Source organism: Macaca mulatta, chromosome 11, assembly GCF_049350105.2.
Source record: "Macaca mulatta isolate MMU2019108-1 chromosome 11, T2T-MMU8v2.0, whole genome shotgun sequence".
Lineage (NCBI taxonomy): Eukaryota > Metazoa > Chordata > Mammalia > Primates > Cercopithecidae > Macaca > Macaca mulatta.
The window spans coordinates 60,164,848-60,181,885 of record NC_133416.1 but is presented as its reverse complement, the minus strand read 5'-3'; the positions used below and the strand labels follow the sequence as shown (position 1 = coordinate 60,181,885).

The following is a 17,038-nucleotide window of genomic DNA, read 5'->3' as shown; positions in this document are numbered from 1 at the left end:
GCTAACACACATCTTTTTTTTTTTGAGACAGTCTTGCTCTGTCACCCAGGCTGGAGTGCAGTGGTACGATCCCGGTCCACAGCAGCCTCTACTTCCTGAGTTCAAGTGATTCTTCTGCCTCAGCCTCCTGAGTAGCTGGGACTACAGGTGTGTGCCACTACGCCTGGCTAATTTTCATATTTTTAGTAGAGACAGGGTTTCACCATACTGGCCAGGCTGGTCTAGAACTGACCATGTGATCTGCCCTCCTTGGCTTCCCAGAGTGCTGGGATTACAGCCGTGAGTCACCGCACCTGGCCACACACTTTATGAGGATGTGGCCATACACAGGGCCTTCCTCTATACCCTTTCTGTACACAGCCATCATAAACCTCTTTCAACAAGCCTTTCCTATTTTCGTTCCTTCTTTCCATCATTTACCTAAACCTCAGTATTGCACAGCTAAGAGAGTGGCTTGAAACAAAAGCTTGGAGAATATGACTGAAACTGATTCCAGTGGTAGAGAGGCAGTGAACAAGCATTACCTTGTAGGTTCCCCAGGCAGCCTGGGCGATAGGGGCACCTAAAGCCACATTGAAAAGCCTTCACATCATCACAGCTGAGTCTCATATCCCTCAACTTTGCCAATTTTGGAGAACAGAAAAATGCACTGGCCAGAAACTAGAAGAGCAGCTGTTCCAATTGGCTGGGAAATGCCATTTGTGTTAACTGGCTCCTCCTCTTGGCTCTTAAATCCCCAAAATTGTTGACTGAGGTTTTCCCGGGCTCCTTTGTATGCTCCACCTCCTTGTGACCTTAGGGATTCTCTGCCACTGTCCTAACCCCTTTCCTGCCTTGCAACAATGACCAGTCTGTCCCTAGCTGTTTGGAAAATTCCCACTGAGTCTGTAAGCCTCTGTTCTGGTAACCTTGACCAGGTTGTCACCAGTATCTCTGGTCCACCAGTGCAGTGCTGACTCAAGGGAGCAGCACCTCTCCAGATTGCTGAAGTAAGGGAGGGAGATTATGAGAGAACTGCCCCAAGGACGCAAGGATTCATTCTTAGAGTTCCCACATCTTGATTAAAATAAACAGTACAGGAAATAGACTGCAAGCACATCCAGGTGATTAAATAATTAACACCAGGCCAAAAAACAAGCAAGAGGGGAGCTGGGATGCAAACTGTGTTACTGGGCCTCAATAAACATTGTAATGGATTACCTTGTAACCCCACCCTCTGACCTTGGACAATATGGTATCTAATGCTAAATGAAAACTTCAGAGATGGTGGGGGAAGGAGGAACAGGCAGTCAACGACTCCAGTAGAAACCACTGGGAGTGAAGAGTATATGTCAAAGAATTTCAGCATTACAATGAACTTTAAAGATCAGATTTATTTGGAGAAAACAAAAAACCCACAACCCAAAGGATGGGATTTTACATCAAGACATCTCCCAGGTAATAAGTCTACAGATTACAAATCATTTTCATAGAAGATATTTTTGTACAAATTTTACATGTATTCAGGAGTGGGACATTAATCCCCGTTTCTATTTTAATAGGGGGGACAAGGCAGGGGAGAGGGAAAAACAGTTTTGGATATAACTATTTGGAAGGAGAGTAGACATGAAGAGGGCAAACCCTAGCTTTTCATTATCTACAATCAATGGTTTTTCCTTTTTAAAAAAAAAAACAAACAAAAAACCTTTCAATCTTCAACACTCTTTAAAAGCCCACTTCTTAGCTACTGGCCAATCCACACCAATTATTTAAATTCACTTGGTACACACCTTTGTCAACTGGGTAAATTATATTATGCCCACTGCTGCAGCACGCATAAACCAACACCCCTGCATGGCTGAACAGGGCCTAATCTAGGACTGATGGGAGACGGGCTTGCAAACCAAGATCAAGGTGTCGTTTCTCTGCTAATACTGTCTACCAAGCCGATCCCTACAAAAATGCACATACAAGCAGGCAAGTTTAGCTACTGTGTTGCAAGAGAAACCAGGACCTTGTTAAATAGTTCTCTCCATTACCATTTATTCTCTCAAGGGAAGCTTTAAAAAAAAAAATAAAGAAAAACAACACATTGGTCTGGCTACCTCATGAATCCAACAAGCATTGGTGTAGCATTTCAGTGGAGAAGGAAACGTGGGGGGAAAAACTCATCAAGGTTGTAAAAAAGGCTCCCAATTTAACTGTCCCTGTCCCTATTTATCCACCATCCAAGACCATCCATTATTCTAGAGCACTCTGATCTATAAAAGGGGTCAAAGCATCAGGAGCAGGCAAGGAGTGAGAACCAAAAGACATCAAGAAACCGATTTGCTTGAGAAAAGCAGCGATTCTTCCTTTCACAGCTCTCCATGGCTGAGAGAGAAAATGCCCAAGACATCATCTATGTGACTTAAGAGACTGCTTTTTGGGAGGTTAAGAGTAGCACGAAGAACTTAAGATGACGACAAGAGTCTAAGTTTTTAGTTTCAAGGTTTCAACAGAATGTGGATATATTCAAACTTTCAAAAAGGACAGTGTTTAGAAAGGGTAAAACTAGGACACAGAAAACACTGGGAATTACGACGACCCCCAAGTGCTTCCGGCTCCAGGAAATAACCATTCATGTGTTTGCTGGAGGTCACACAATTTTCCCCATTACCTGGTACAAAATGACTCATCACTTCCCAAAAGCTTCTTTTCAAACCACGATTTTCCCATTTATTTTGGTCCAATGCAGTCCTATTCTTTATGGCCTATAGTCTCACTCCCAACTACCCCCCTGGGGGGTTAAAAAAAAAAATTCCCCCTAGGCTGGCCCCGAAAACTCAGAATTAAATAAGAGGAGGGGCTGGCAGCCTCCTGGAGACTAAAACAACTTGAGGCTAAATCTACCTTTCCAAGAGTGGAAAATGTATTCAGATAATGTTTTGAGAATTCATATATGCCACAATAGGATAAAAACTAAAAGGTAGAAATCTCACAATTTTCCTTCTACCTCCCTCCCCTACTGCCCAACCAGGTTCCAGACGTTATATCACTGTCATTACCATTTCTGCTAAATGGAGGCCCCTAGGCACTAATCACACTGGCAACTGTGTGGTGACCTAACACACCACAACTCTTCCTCTAAAAAGCTGTAGTCCCTTTCTCTCTGGCTATATTGGCGATTCTCCAGTTACTTTAATACTTTAAAGGCTGCAGCAGCATGCAAAATAATTTCATTTTTTGTTTTTAAAAAAAGGTAAGAAAGGTCTTCAGGAGATGGTGAGTTTTATTTTGTCTTGTCTGGATAGAGGTTTTGATTTGCTCTCGAATGTTCCAGGGTGGAGAGAAACTAGGAGAAAGCACAGGATGTAGAGGTCTATTCGGCATAATCTTCTCCCTCGTTTTCATCTTCACCATCAACAGAGAGAGCAGCATACTTGCTTGCAGAACTGAACTTCTGTAACACAACGAGAGTGACAGGATAATGAAGGCCTTGAATTATCACATCAAAACCCAAGACACAGAATACTGATCCTTTGGCAATGGGGGATGACAGTCAGATGACACCCACTTGCTTAGTCATCAACATTGTCCACTGGAGAGGAGCTAGGGAAGAGGGTCAGAGGCACATGTGATCTTACTGTAGTCCCATACCACCTCTACACCTTGTAGAAGGGATGAGAACAAAGGAAGGCAGAAACCAGGAAAAAGCTAAACTTCTTGTGCTATTTTAGATAAAGACCAATGTCTTATTTCCAAACACTTTGTATTCCAAATGGAAAGAAGTCCAACAGCAAAAAGTATTCTACGAAAAATTGGGAGCAGCCTTCAACACTTACCGAAGCTGGATTTTCCTCAGGTTTCTTTGGCTCAGGTGCAGATCTGGAGTCTTGATCCTTTTTGCCATCTTTCCTGCAGAGACGTAAGCATAAAACCACATCTTTAGGAAAGGACTCGCCTAATACAAATATGTGCGTGCATGCATGCAGTTTCAAAGCACTGAAACTGGCACCTCTAGCCAACAGTCCTTGTTGTCTGGATGATGTATTACTTCTAGATTTTCAGAATCTTAACTGTCATGTTGGCTGACTTTAGTTTGCTCACAATGAGAGATCTGACAGTGCTTTGAGAACCAAGAACTTAATTTCTTAATTACACAAACGTGGATCAGAGGAAAGATGATAATGAGAAAGAGAACAAGCATACCTATCTGACTCCTTCCAGTGGTCTTTGTTCCCTCCGTCTCCTGGTCCACGGCTAGAGGTCCCAGTTTGGCCTTTTGGGACATTCATCCCATCTACTTTATTTTCATCTGTTTGAGCAGTCATGTAAACAAATTAAAGGCAAGTAAAATTATCAATGTCCTTCTCCTAAGATTTCCCTTAAGCTGAAGAAAACTGTGCCCACATGTACTGAGGGAAACTAACCTCATGCCAACCCAGACTTCCTTCCTGAAGCCTTCTTTCCACATCCTCTATAGCACACAAAAATACAAAAACCAAACAAAATCCACTAAAAAGTTCCATGTAGGGATGTGCCATCATGAAAAGCAAGCTGGAAATAAAGACTATGACGCTCTGTAGTGACCTTGGCCTTGCTGATGGTAACATTTCTAATCTGGATTGAAAGTGTTAATTTCCTTCCGATTTTTTTCTCCTCCTGTCAAAGAAATGTTCTACCAGGAAAGGGCAGGGTTTCATACTTTCTCCAAAGAGGCCATTCCTCCCTCTACTGGCAAGAAAAGGTAGATAACCCAATAATTCTTTTATTTTTTGAGATGGAGTCTTGCTCTATCGCCCAGGCTGGAGTGCAGTGGGGCCATCTCAGCTCACTGCAACCTCCGTCTCCCAGGTTCAAGCAATTCTCCTGCCTCAGCCTCTCCCCAGTAGCTGGGATTACAGGCATGTGCCACCACACCCGGCTACTTTTTTTGTATTTTTAGTAGAGACGGGGTTTCGCCATGTTGGCCAGGCTGGTCTCGAACTCCTGACCTCTGATCTGCCCGCCTCGGCCTCCCAAAGTGTTGCGATTACAGGTGTGAGCCACCATGCCCGGCCAACCCAAGAACTCTTTTTTTTTTTTTTTTTTTTTTGAGACGGAGTCTTGCTCTGTGCCCCAGGCTGGAGTGCAGTGGCGCGATCTCGGCTCACTGCAAGCTCCACCCCCCCCGGGTTCAGGCCATTCTCCTGCCTCAGCCTCCCGAGTAGCTGGGACTACAGGCGCCCGCCACCTCGCCCGGCTAATTTTCTTGTATTTTTAGTAGAGACGGGGTTTCACCGTGTTAGCCAGGATGGTCTCGATCTCCTGACCTCGTGATCCGCCCGTCTCGGCCTCCCAAAGTGCTGGGATTACAGGCTTGAACCACCGCGCCCGGCCCAACCCAAGAACTCTTAACACAGTATCAGGTGCAAGACACATGCTCTTCAAAATCTAATTTTGGAGGCCTTTTTATTTAGGCTTCTAGGTGAAAAACCTATTTCCCATACTATGAGCTCACCTTTCCTTGCTGGTCCTTCCTCAGATGGTTGAGCTGGAGCTACTTTTCCCCCACCACTAGAAGGAAAACAGGTAATCACATTCATCAGTTGTTTCAGGGAGAAAACAGCCAAGAAACTTATAATCATCTTCCAAATGCAGTAGGTAAGCTTTACAGAAAACAAAATCATACTCAATGTTATGGAACATTAAAATATGGGAAAGCAAGCAATGAAAGCAGTAATTTGAACACTAAATGCCATATGCTTTCTAATCATCACATCATGCAAGATTAGTATTGCTATTTTCTTTTCTTTTGGAGTCTTAACTCTGTTGCCCAAGCTGGAGTGCAATGGCACATTTTGGCTCACTGCAACCTCCACCTCCCGGGCTCAAGCCTCTGACTTATATTTGCAGATTTATGTGGCACTAGTACTCCCATCATAGCTGATTTCAAGCTACCAAAGTGATGTCAACTGGCTATCAAAACTCCAGAAAATGGAACTAGGTCTTATGAGCCAATTCCAGCACACTAAGAGACTAAAGCCAGCATAACTTGTAAGGTGCTATACAATGCTGGCATCCTGTAGGGCATCTTCTGTCATTACATCACAGTATTTTAGAATCTGCACAGCTAACCAACTACTGTTTCCAAGCTGACTCACCTTGTAGGGGATTGCTGCTCTGTGTCTGAGCTCTGAGATCGAGCTGGAGGGTTAGAACTTCGCTTCACCCAAGCATTCTCCTTTGGTGGAGGGGCTGGCATTACCTTTAGGGGCTGATCAGGTTTGGGAGGTTTAGAAGTTGGAGAGTGACAATCTTCCTCCTTATTGAGTGTTTCATTTTCTAGAGACTTCTCACTCTCTCTCCTTCGTGCATCTGTGAAGCCAGAGTGAAAAGATCAAATTATCAGGCTGCAGATGCTCATGCATCTACCAGGATCTCAATAGTGTGGAAAATGGTACACATCCAAGTTTTGGCTCCCAAAGATGGATTTATCCCTAAACCAGTGGTTTACAAGTATTTCCAGAACAATGTCTTACTGATGCACAGAGAAATAGGAAAAATAATGACCACGTATACAACTTAAGGGACACCCAGCCATCTGACCTTTTTAGGAATGAGTATCCTTGACAGCCTTTCTGCATTCTCAATGTTAAAGTGTCTTGACCTGGAGAATGTACATATGTGAAGAGGACCTATGATGAAATCCCAAACTGTAGTAACCACTGCTCAACTTCAACTTAAAACTCAACACACATGGACTATGATGCAATCACATTTATGAAAAACAGCCTACTGGCTGGGTGCAGTGGCTCACGCCTGTAATCTTAGGACACTGGGAGGCTGTGGGGGTGGGGGGAATCGTTTCAGCCTAGGAGTTTCAGACCAGCCTGGACAACATGGTGAAACCCCAGCTCTACACAAAATAGAAAAATTAGCTGAGTGTGGCATGTGCCTGTAGTCCCAGCTACTAGGGATGATGAGGTGAGCTGTGATCGTATTGCTGCACTCCAGCCTGGCTGACAAGAGTGAGACCCCATCTCAAAAAACAAAACAACAACCTACATATGTGTGTTTTTTAAAAAAGGTAATACGTGTCTTCTCAAAACAAGGACCCTCCTTTGGGAGGCTGAGGCAGGACTGCTTGAAGCCAGGAGTTTGAGACCAGCCTGGGGAGTGTAGTCAGACCCCCATCTCTAAAAAAAAATTTTTAATTTAGCCAGATATGGTTGCATGCACCCATCGTTCACAGCTACTTGGGATACTGGGGCAAGAGGACTGCTTGAGGCCAGGAGTTGAAGGCTGCAGTGAGCTATGATCGCACCACTGCACTCCAGCCTGGGTGAGAATGAGACCCTGTCTTAAAAATAAAAAACTAGGCCGGGAGCGGTGGCTCATGCCTGTAATCCCAGCACTTTGGGAGGCCAGGGAGGGCAGAGCATGAGGCCAAGAGATGGAGACAATCCTGGCCAACATGGCGAAACCCCATCTTTACTAAAAATACAAAAAATTAGCTGAGCATGGTGGCGCTCACCTGTAATCCCAGCTACTCAGGAGGCTGAGACAGGAGAACTGCTTGAACCAGGGAGTCAGAAGTTGCAGTGAGCCAAAATTGTGCCACTGCACTCCAGCCTGGTGACAGAGCAAAACTCCGTCTCAATAAACAAACAAACAAATAAATAAAAGAATGCAAGTACAAATCAATTTAGAGGTGGGAGAAAAGACCTTAAAAAACATCGTAGTGGCTGGCACTTTATGAGGCTGAGAGCAGCCTGGGCAACATGGGGAAACCATCTCTACAAAAATTTAACTGGGTATAGGCCGGGCGCGGTGACTCATGCCTGTAATCCCAGCACTTTGGGAGGCCGACGCGGGCAGATCATGAGGTCAGGAGATCGAGACCATCCTGGCTAACACGGTGAAACTCCGTCTCTACTAAAAACACAAAAAATTAGCTGTACGTGGTGGTGGGCGCCTGTAGTTCCAGCTACTTGGGAGGCTGAGACAGGAGAATGGCATGAATCCGGGAGGCAGAGCTTGCAGTGAGCCGAGATCGTGCCACTGCACTCCACCCTGGGAGACAGAGCAAGATTCCATCTCAAAAATAAATATATAAATAAATAAATAAAATTTAGCCAGTGTAGTGGTGCATGCCTACAGTCCCAGCTACTAGGGAGGCTGAGGTGGGAGGATCACTTGAGTCCAGGAGGTGAGGCTGCAGTGAGCCATCATAATGCCACTGCACTCCAGCCTGTGTGACAGAGTAAGACCCTATCTCAAAACAAAACAAAAAAACCACATCACGGTAAGGGAAGGAGGTATTATAATTGAACCACTGAGGTTTCTAAAACACTAAAAGTGCTTGATCAACCAGTAGTAACACTGCTTGAGAACACTGCTCTGGTGATAACATCAAAGAAGGTTGGTCTTGGGACAGCTCATATGAAACTCCAAGCCTTTGACTGTTCTGAATAGACAACATTCTAAGATGTCACAATATAAAATGAAAATACACCAAAAAGGCCGGGCGCGGTGGCTCAAGCCTGTAATCCCAGCACTTTGGGAGGCCGAGACGGGCGCATCACGAGGTCAGGAGATCGAGAGACGATCCCGGCTAACACGGTGAAACCCCGTCTCTACTAAAAAATACAAAAAAATAGCCGGGCGAGGTGGCGGGCGCCTGTAGTCCCAGCTACTCGGTAGGCTGAGGCAGGAGAATGGCGTAAACCCAGGAGGCGGAGCTTGCAGTGAGCTGAGATCCGGCCACTGCACTCCAGCCTGGGTGACAGAGCAAGACTCCGTCTCAAAAAAAAAAAAAAAAGAAAAAAGAAAATACACCAAAAAAAAAAAAAAGGGACATAAAATGAAGAGACAAGCCTAACAGTCAAGTATCCGCTTCAGTGGTAGATTATTAAGCAGATCATCTAGGTCTACTCTGGTACCCATTCCTCAAATTCTTTAGAGCAGAAGACATGAAACTCCAGTCGGCCCATGCAACTCATATAAAGAGTTCATGACTGAATTTAAATACTGCAAAGTCTCTGCATAATTTGGTTATGGATAGTTTATGGAAAACGGCAATAACACAATACCCACCCTGGTCTGACTTACTTCTGCCAGATGTGGCGGAGGTCCCAGTCTGTGATGACTCACTTCCTGTCCTCGACCGTTCCCGTTCCTGAGTTTCTTCACTTCGCCAGCTTGGGTGTCTGTACGAGAGATTTCACAAAACACACATTATGCCTGGCTCAATGAAGGCCACCTTAGACCCATGCTGACCCCTCAAGAACCATCATTTATTAATATTCTACCACACTTGCTTCATCTATAGGTGTATGTGCATATAAATTTATCTTTCCCTCAAACTATTTGAAAGCTACAGACATTAAGACACACTTTGGCCCTAATTACTTCAGCAAGAATCAACTAATACGGTTAAGAACACTATCCTACATAATCTACAATACTGCCCTTCTTTAACATGGTTCTACAAGCCACTCACTACCAAGCCTAGTTTTTCAGGGCAATTACTTATTATAGGAGGTCTCTAGCCTTTTAGATGCCATACCAGCTTTTAACAGTAAACACTTTTGTGATGGACAGGAAACAACTCTTCATTGTGTAAAACTGTCCCTAACACTGCATACTAACACCCCCAGCCACAGCCCACTAAATGCTCATCAGTGACAACCAGTGATATGATAATGACACAAATTTCCCAAATGCCCCTGGGGATGTAATGCCCCCATTAAGAACCACTGGATTCCTAGATGGGATATCCATCAAGAAGAAAACCTACCTCTCCCGAGGCCGTCGTTCTAGTTTTGGCTCATCCAGCTGACGCTGCAACTTCTCTTGTTCCTTCTGTAGCCGTTCTTCTACTTCTCTTTCTCTAGCAGCTGTGTCAACAGGCTTTGCCCCTCCAAAGATAGAAGCAGCTCGACTGGACTGGGAGGTACTAGCAGAGGAATCATCTTCCTTAGGAGTACTCCGAGGCTTTAGATTCAGTTTGGGTCTTTGAGGGGGACCTAAGTTAAATGAAACGTTAAGTAATAGTTTTCCAAATTGTCAGAAGCTGATGGCTGAAAGCCAGATTCCCAGATATAACTCCTATGAAATGCTATATGAGATTCAAGTTAGTGGCCTAACCAATCCGCAGAAGTCAAATAGGACATCATTAGACAATAGGTAGCTTAGGCCGGGCGCGGTGGCTCACGCCTGTAATCCCAGCACTTTGGGAGGCTGAGGCGAGTGGATCACGAGGTCAGGAGATCGAGACCATCCTGGCTAACAAGGTGAAACCCCGTCTCTACTAAAAATACAAAAAATTAGCTGGGCGTGGTGGCAGGCACCTGTAGTCCCAGCTACTCAGGAGGCTGAGGCAGGAGAATGGCGTGAACCCAGGAGGCAGAGTTTGCAGTGAGCTGAGATTGCACCACTGCACTCCAGCCTGGTCGATAGAGCGAGACTCTGTCTCAAAAAAAAAAAAAAAAAAGGTAGCTTAGGCCGGGTGTGGTGGCTCACACCTGTAATCCCGACACTTTGGGAGGCTGAGGCGGACAGATCACCTAGGGTTGGGAGTTCGAGACCAACCTGACCAACATGGAGAAACCCCATCTCTACTAAAAATAAAAAATTAGCCTGGCATGGTGGCGCGTGCCTGTAATCCCAGCTACTCAGGAGGCTGAGGCAGGAGAATCACTTGAACCTGGGAGGCAGAGTTTGTGGTGAACTAAGATTGCAACCCTGCACTCCAGCCCTCCAGGCTGGGCAACAAAAGCAAAACTCTGCCTAAAATAAATAAATAAATAAAAATAAAAATAGGTGGCATAAATAACCAAGTTCTGGCTGGGTGTGATGGCTCACGCCTGTAAACCCAGCACTTTGGGAGGCCGAGGCGGGCAGATCACCTGAGGTTGGGAGTTTGAAACCAGCCTGACCAATATGGAGAAACCCAGTCTCTACTAAAAATACAAAATTAGCCGGGAGTGGTGGCACACGCCTGTAATCCCAGCTACTCGGGAGGCTGAGGCAAGAGAATCGCCTGAACCCAGGAGGCGGAGGTTGCAGTGAGCCGAGATTGGTGCCACTGCACTCTAGAATGGGCGACAAAAGCCAAACTCCATCTCAAAAAACAAAACAAACAAACAAAAAACCAATCAACTTCAATTACTCTTGTACCACATCCATGATGTAGTTCAAGACCACAGGAAAGACTAAAAATGGTAAACATTAAAGTGATAAATTAAAAAAAAAAAAAAAAAAAAGCGAAAGCCAGGCGCGGTGGCTCATGCCTGTAATCCCAGCTCTCAGGGAGGCAGAGGCGGGAGGATAGCTTGAGCCCAGGAGTTCGAGACTTGCCTGGGTAATATAGTGAGATCCCGTTCTCCACAAAAAAAAAAAAAAAAAAAAAAAAGTGATAAATTAATAATCTATTAAGATTTCTTTTATATGGGAAAAAGTTTTGACCATCATTAAACTACTGGATGAAAGTATCTTGCTCTGAAATCTGTGCGTTAAGAACTAATACAATATGATACGGAAGACTCTAGTTCTTTATTTTTTTTTTGAGACAGTCTCGCTCTGTCACCCAGGCTGGAGCGCAGGGGTGTGATCTCAACTCACTGCAACCTCTGCCTCCCTGATTTCCCTGCGTCAGCCACCAGAGTAGCTGGGAGTACAGGCACATGGCACCATGCCCAGCTAAATTTTGTACGTTTAGTAGAGATGGGGTTTCACCAAGTTGGCCAGGCTGGTCTTGAACTCCTGACCTCAAGTGATCCGCTTGCCTCGGCTTCCCAAAGTGCTGTTACAGGTGTGAGCCACCACGCCCAGCCAGGAAGACTCTAAATCTTATACCCTTGTCTCTGTGTATAATATAAATTTGGCAGGTGGTTCATGAGGCAAAGCATGTAACACTGAACAAATAAACTCTTAAGGCAGCCTGATTTCTTCCTTGATTCAAGTTGTCAGAATACTTTAAAGAGAAACCTAAGTGTTTCAAGGAAGTTAAATTACTAAAAATCATTGTTTGTCCTAAATATTTTGGATATACCAAAGATACAAAGAAAGCCTATCTATACAATCACCTGACTTAAGTAATGTAACCTTAACGAAGAGGTAAAACCTCCTGATGACATGACCAGCTGCACTCTGTCCTCTAAATAACCACTAGATGGTGACTTTATCATGCCCACACTTGACTTTATACTTTTACTACGTATGCACGTAGTACCTGTAGATAGAGGGTACTGTTTAACAAGATCTAAATTTTCTATGAGGGCTTAAAGTCGACAGTTTATATATGTTCCTAGACGTATTTTACATCTGTATTATAGCCCTGTCACTTTTATAAGATAAAATGGGGGCTCAGAAAAAGTAGCTCACTTCAGATATTTAAGATATTAATAAAATAATACAGCTGGGCACAGTGGCTCACGCCTGTAACCCCAGCACTTTGGGAGGCCGAGGGCAAGTGGATCACTTGAACTTGGAAGTTTAAAACCAGCCTTGGCAACATGAAGAAACCCCATCTCTATAAAAAATATCAAAATTAGCCAGGCCTATGGCATGCACCTATAGTCCCAGTTACTGGGGAGGATAAGGTAGGAGGATCACTTGAGCTCAGAAGGCTGAGGCTACAGTTAGCCATGATTATGTCACTACACTTTTAGCCTAGGCAACAGAATGAGATCCTGTCTCAAGAAGAAAAAAAAAAAGTAAATGGTGGGCAAACAGTGAAGGCCTGTGTATGTCAGAGGTATAGAGAAAGGGCTATCTTCCAGGTCCTGGGGAAACTAGAAAGGTCTAAACAGAGGAGAATAGGGTAATTAGATCTTATGCCAGAAAGACAACTGACAACTGGGGCCAATGTGAAGAATGGAGCAAGGAAGGGAACTCTGTTAGGAGGCAATGGCCAGTAATGTGGGTGCAGCAATGAGGCTTCAACAAAGGTAGCAGCAGCGACTAGAGACAAGACAGCAGATCTTAGAGGGAATTGGGGGTAAGAGCAAGAAGAGAAAAAGAAAAAAAATCAGGTATGCAGCTTTTGGTGGGGAGGTAAGGGACAGTGTGACATAGGAAAAGATCAGAAGTCAAGGAGAACATGAAGCCCACATCTAAGCCTCCACTTTTCTAACTTGTAATTTTACCTATACCACACAGAAGTCAGAATTAAACAATACTTGTACAAGCACTCAGCTCACAGATGGAACAGAGTAGTTAATAAATGTTAGTTATTATTTTTAGGCTTCTTGCTTGAGGAAATAGCTTTTAAGAATGTAGTTTTTGGCCGGGCGCGGTGGCTCAAGCCTGTAATCCCAGCACTTTGGGAGGCTGAGACAGGCGGATCATGAGGTCAGGAGATCGAGACCATCCTGGCTAATACGGTGAAACCCCGTCTCTACTAAAAAATACAAAAAACTAGCCGGGCGAAGTGGCGGGCGCCTGTAGTCCCAGCTACTCGGGAGGCTGAGGCAGGAGAATGGTGTGAACCCGAGAGGAGGAGCTTGCAGTGAGCTGAGATCCGGCCACTGCACTCCAGCCTGGGTGATAGAGCAAGACTCCGTCTCAAAAAAAAAAAAAAAAAAAAAAAAGAATGTAGTTTTTTTGGCCAGGCGCGGTGGCGCACACCTGTAATCCCAGCACTTTGGGGAGGCCAAGGCAGGCGGATCACGAGGTCAAGAGATCGAGACCATCCTGGCCAACATGGTGAAACCCCATCTCTACTAGTGATGGTGAAACTCCGTGCGCCTGTAGTCCCAGCTACTTGGGGGGCTGAGGCAAGAGAATTGGTTGAACCTAGGAGGCAGAGGTTGCAGTGAGCCGAGATCGTGCCACTGCACTCCAGCCTGGCAACAAACAGAGTGAGACTCTGTCTCAATAAAAAAAAAAAAAGAAAAAATTCTGGGACACATGCCATAACCTTTTATATGACATCACTGAAGTTAGAACACAAATGGTGGCCATTTATTAGTATTTTCTAACAAGTTAGATTTGTAACAGTTTACATTTTATATCTTATAATATTAGGGCATGATTTTAGAATAGGTGTACCAAAATCTCACCTTTATAATTAATGAACATCAATTATTATGGTATAATGGTACTGAAATCAGCAATGTTTTTTTTTTTGAGACAGTCTCACTCTGTCGCCCAGGCTGGAGTGCAGTGGTGCGATCTCAGCTCACTGCAACCTCCGCCTCTGGGCTCAAGCAATTCTCCTGCCTCAGCCTCCCGAGTAGCTGGGATGATAGGTGTGTGCCGCTCCGGCCACCTAATTTTTGTATTTTTAGTAGAAACGGGGTTTCACCATGTTGGCCAGGCTGTTCTCGAACTCTTGACCTCAAATGATCTGCCCATCTTGGCCTCCCAAAACGCTGAGATTACAAGTGTGAGTCACTGCACTTACCCTTAATGCTTAGTTTTCAACCCCACAGTACCAATGATGCGCTACAGGACTACGTTTAATCTGAGTTTCATTTCCCTCACTTGAAAAATGTAGCTAAAACCATCTGCTTTAAGTGTAATTTACTGAGATCACAACATAACAGTATCTGGCAATTTTTTTTTTCTATTTTTACTGTTTATTCAATAAATTTTAACTGAAAAAATCTATCTGTGAAGGCATATGAGACAAAGGAATTCGACTGCTGTATTTCCACTGATGTCATCCTTAGCCAATGCTTTTTTTTTTTTTTTTTTGAGACAGAGTCTCACTCTGTCATCCAGGCTGGAGTGCAGTGGCGCAATCTCCGCTCACTGCAAGCTCCGCCTCCCGGGTTCACGCCATTCTTCTGCCTCAGCCTACCGAGTAGCTGGGACTACAAGCGCCTGCCACCACGCCTGGCTAACTTTTTCTATTTTTAGTAGAGACGGGGTTTCACCATTAGCCAGGATGCTCTCTATCTCCTGACCTCGTGATGCGCCCGCGTCGGCCTCCCAAATTGCTGGGATTACAGGCGTGAGCCACTGTGCCCGGCCAGCCAATGCTCTTTCTACTATGCTTTGCTGCTTCCTGTACAATGTGCAAATTATATCTGTGCCCAACTCAGTGGTTTGTAACATAATCACAAATTTTCTGTAGTTTTCCCAGTTTCTGCTCCATGTAAGTAAAAAAAAAACTATTACCTCTGTCATCGCGCCTATAATCATCCCGAGAGTAATCATCTCTGGAGCTCCACGACCGATCATCCCGTCTGTCGTATCGGTCTTCATAGCGGTCCCCGCCTCCTCTGTAGTCATCATCCCTGCGATACCCACTGCCAAATGCTCTTCTGCCACTGCCTATCCGGGAATCATAGCCTGTAAACATATCCCAAATTATAATAATCACAGCAGAGAGAGAAAAAGAAGCAAAAAAGTTACTGAAAGAACAATTCAACATAAACATTTTACAATTACCTCTATCATAGTCTCTGCTGCCTCGGTCATCATAGCGATCCCGGCCACCATATCGATCCATATCCCGGCGTGGGCCATCCCGATACCCATCCCGATACCGGTCTGAATCATAACGATCTCGATACTCTAGAGAAAAGAGACAAGTAACACCATCCCCTTTCCTCTGGCACCATTAATAGAAACATGGTAAGCTATCAGACCAGTTTGGAAGAATTTGTGTTTATTTAAATTTTCTATCTGATTTCTTCAAAAAGTTTCTCAGGTGAAATAAATGTTGCTCAGCTAATAATCTGGGAAGGGTGGGTTGGAAATAAATAAAATCCCTAAATATTCTATAATGAATTTCCAGAAGGAGAAAAGGTTTATATGCAAAAACAAAAAACAAAACAAACAAACAAAAAAACCAAAGTAAGCACAAGACACTAAAACAACACAGTTGGAATCTTCCATGTGTGATCCCAAAGACCACCTATTTTTTAATTAAAAAATTTTTTTTAGCTGGGCGTGGTGGCTCACGCCTGTAATCCCAGCACTTTGGGAGGCTAAGGTGGGCGGATCACGAGGTCAAGAGATTGAGACCATCCTGGCCAACATGGTGAAACCCCGTTTCTACTAAAAATACAAAAATTAGCTGGGCGTGGTGACGCGCACCTGTAGTCCCAGCTACTTGGGAGGCAGAGACAGGAGAATGTGTGAACACGGGAGGCGGAGGCTGCGCTGAGATCACACCACTGCACTCCAGCCTGGCGACAGAGTGAGACTATGTCTCATTTTTTTTTTTTTTTTTTTTTTTGAGAGAGTCTCTCTATGCTGCCCAGGCTGGTCTTGGACTGCTGGGCTTAAGCAATCCTCCAGCCTTGGCCTCCCAAAGTGCTGGGATTACAGGCCTGAGCCATAACAACCAGCCACAAAGACTACTTTATTTAAGAGGCAAACAAAATGAGAAACAATATATGCAACATATGACTAACAGGACATAATTTTCTATTGAAGTTTAGGAGCTTTAATCAATTTCTGCACTGCTGATCATAATTTTAAACAGTACAAATACACTTTGGGAGGCTGAGGCTGGAGGATCGTCTGAGCTCAGGGGTTTGAGACCAGCCTGGGCAACGTGGCGAAACCACAACTCTATCAAAAATACAAAAAATCAGCCGGGCATGGTGGTACAGGCCTGTGGTCCCAGCTACTTGGGAGGACGAGGTGGAAGGATCACTTGAGCCAGGGAGGCAGAGGTTGCACTGATCCAAGATTGTGCCAAAGGCACTCCAGCCTGGGCAACAGAGTGAGATTTCTTCTCAAAATAAATAAGTAAATCAATAAATTAGTATAAATACTGAAAGTTGTATTAGAACTATGCATGAAAAGCTTTGAAGTCATGTATACCCTTCTTGGCCAACAATTTAATTTCTTGAAATTCATCCTGAGGAAATAACTGGATGTGTGATAAAGATACATGTACAAAGACATTCGTTGCAATGTTTGTTATAAACTATATTTTACACACACATGTGCATTTCAGTATCAGAGGAACCTAAATACTAGAAATCTGTATAAAGAAATGTAGTAACTCAGATAGCAAACTGGGTAGCATTAAGTTGTCTGTAAAAGGGATAGCTGCTATTTAGCTCCAGTTGACTGTTGCTAGGATCTTCCAATTTTCTGAGAGAAGCTGGCAGCCCAGATTTTTATG

General features: G+C 44.3%; 1 protein-coding gene and 1 long non-coding RNA gene across 7 annotated transcripts in view; one reads left to right on the top strand and one right to left on the bottom strand.

The window, feature by feature from the left end:
- LOC107000870 (uncharacterized) overlaps nucleotides 1-17,038 on the top strand; it is a 33,920-nt gene that overhangs the window by 3,534 nt on the left and 13,348 nt on the right. The window contains exon 5 of one of the 5 annotated variants that reach the window (XR_013401136.1): nucleotides 3,699-3,813. The exons of 2 other annotated variants lie outside the window; for them this stretch is intronic. This is a non-coding gene — a long non-coding RNA (uncharacterized LOC107000870). Of the gene's footprint in view, nucleotides 1-27; nucleotides 2,070-3,698; nucleotides 3,814-17,038 lie in introns of those variants that run through there. 2 more of the 5 variants (XR_013401131.1, XR_013401135.1) reach the window with 2 other exon arrangements.
- EIF4B (eukaryotic translation initiation factor 4B) overlaps nucleotides 1,354-17,038 on the bottom strand; it is a 35,392-nt gene continuing 19,707 nt past the window's right edge. Inside the window, exons 7-15 of one of the 2 annotated variants that reach the window (XM_015151796.3) lie at nucleotides 15,346-15,471; nucleotides 15,073-15,246; nucleotides 9,743-9,971; nucleotides 9,040-9,152; nucleotides 6,105-6,318; nucleotides 5,462-5,517; nucleotides 4,171-4,276; nucleotides 3,804-3,876; nucleotides 1,354-3,421 (exon numbers count right to left, since the gene is read on the bottom strand). In XM_015151796.3, the coding sequence (XP_015007282.3) occupies nucleotides 3,341-3,421; nucleotides 3,804-3,876; nucleotides 4,171-4,276; nucleotides 5,462-5,517; nucleotides 6,105-6,318; nucleotides 9,040-9,152; nucleotides 9,743-9,971; nucleotides 15,073-15,246; nucleotides 15,346-15,471 (1,172 nt within the window). In that variant the 3' untranslated portion in view covers nucleotides 1,354-3,340. 2 annotated transcript variants of the gene reach the window in all.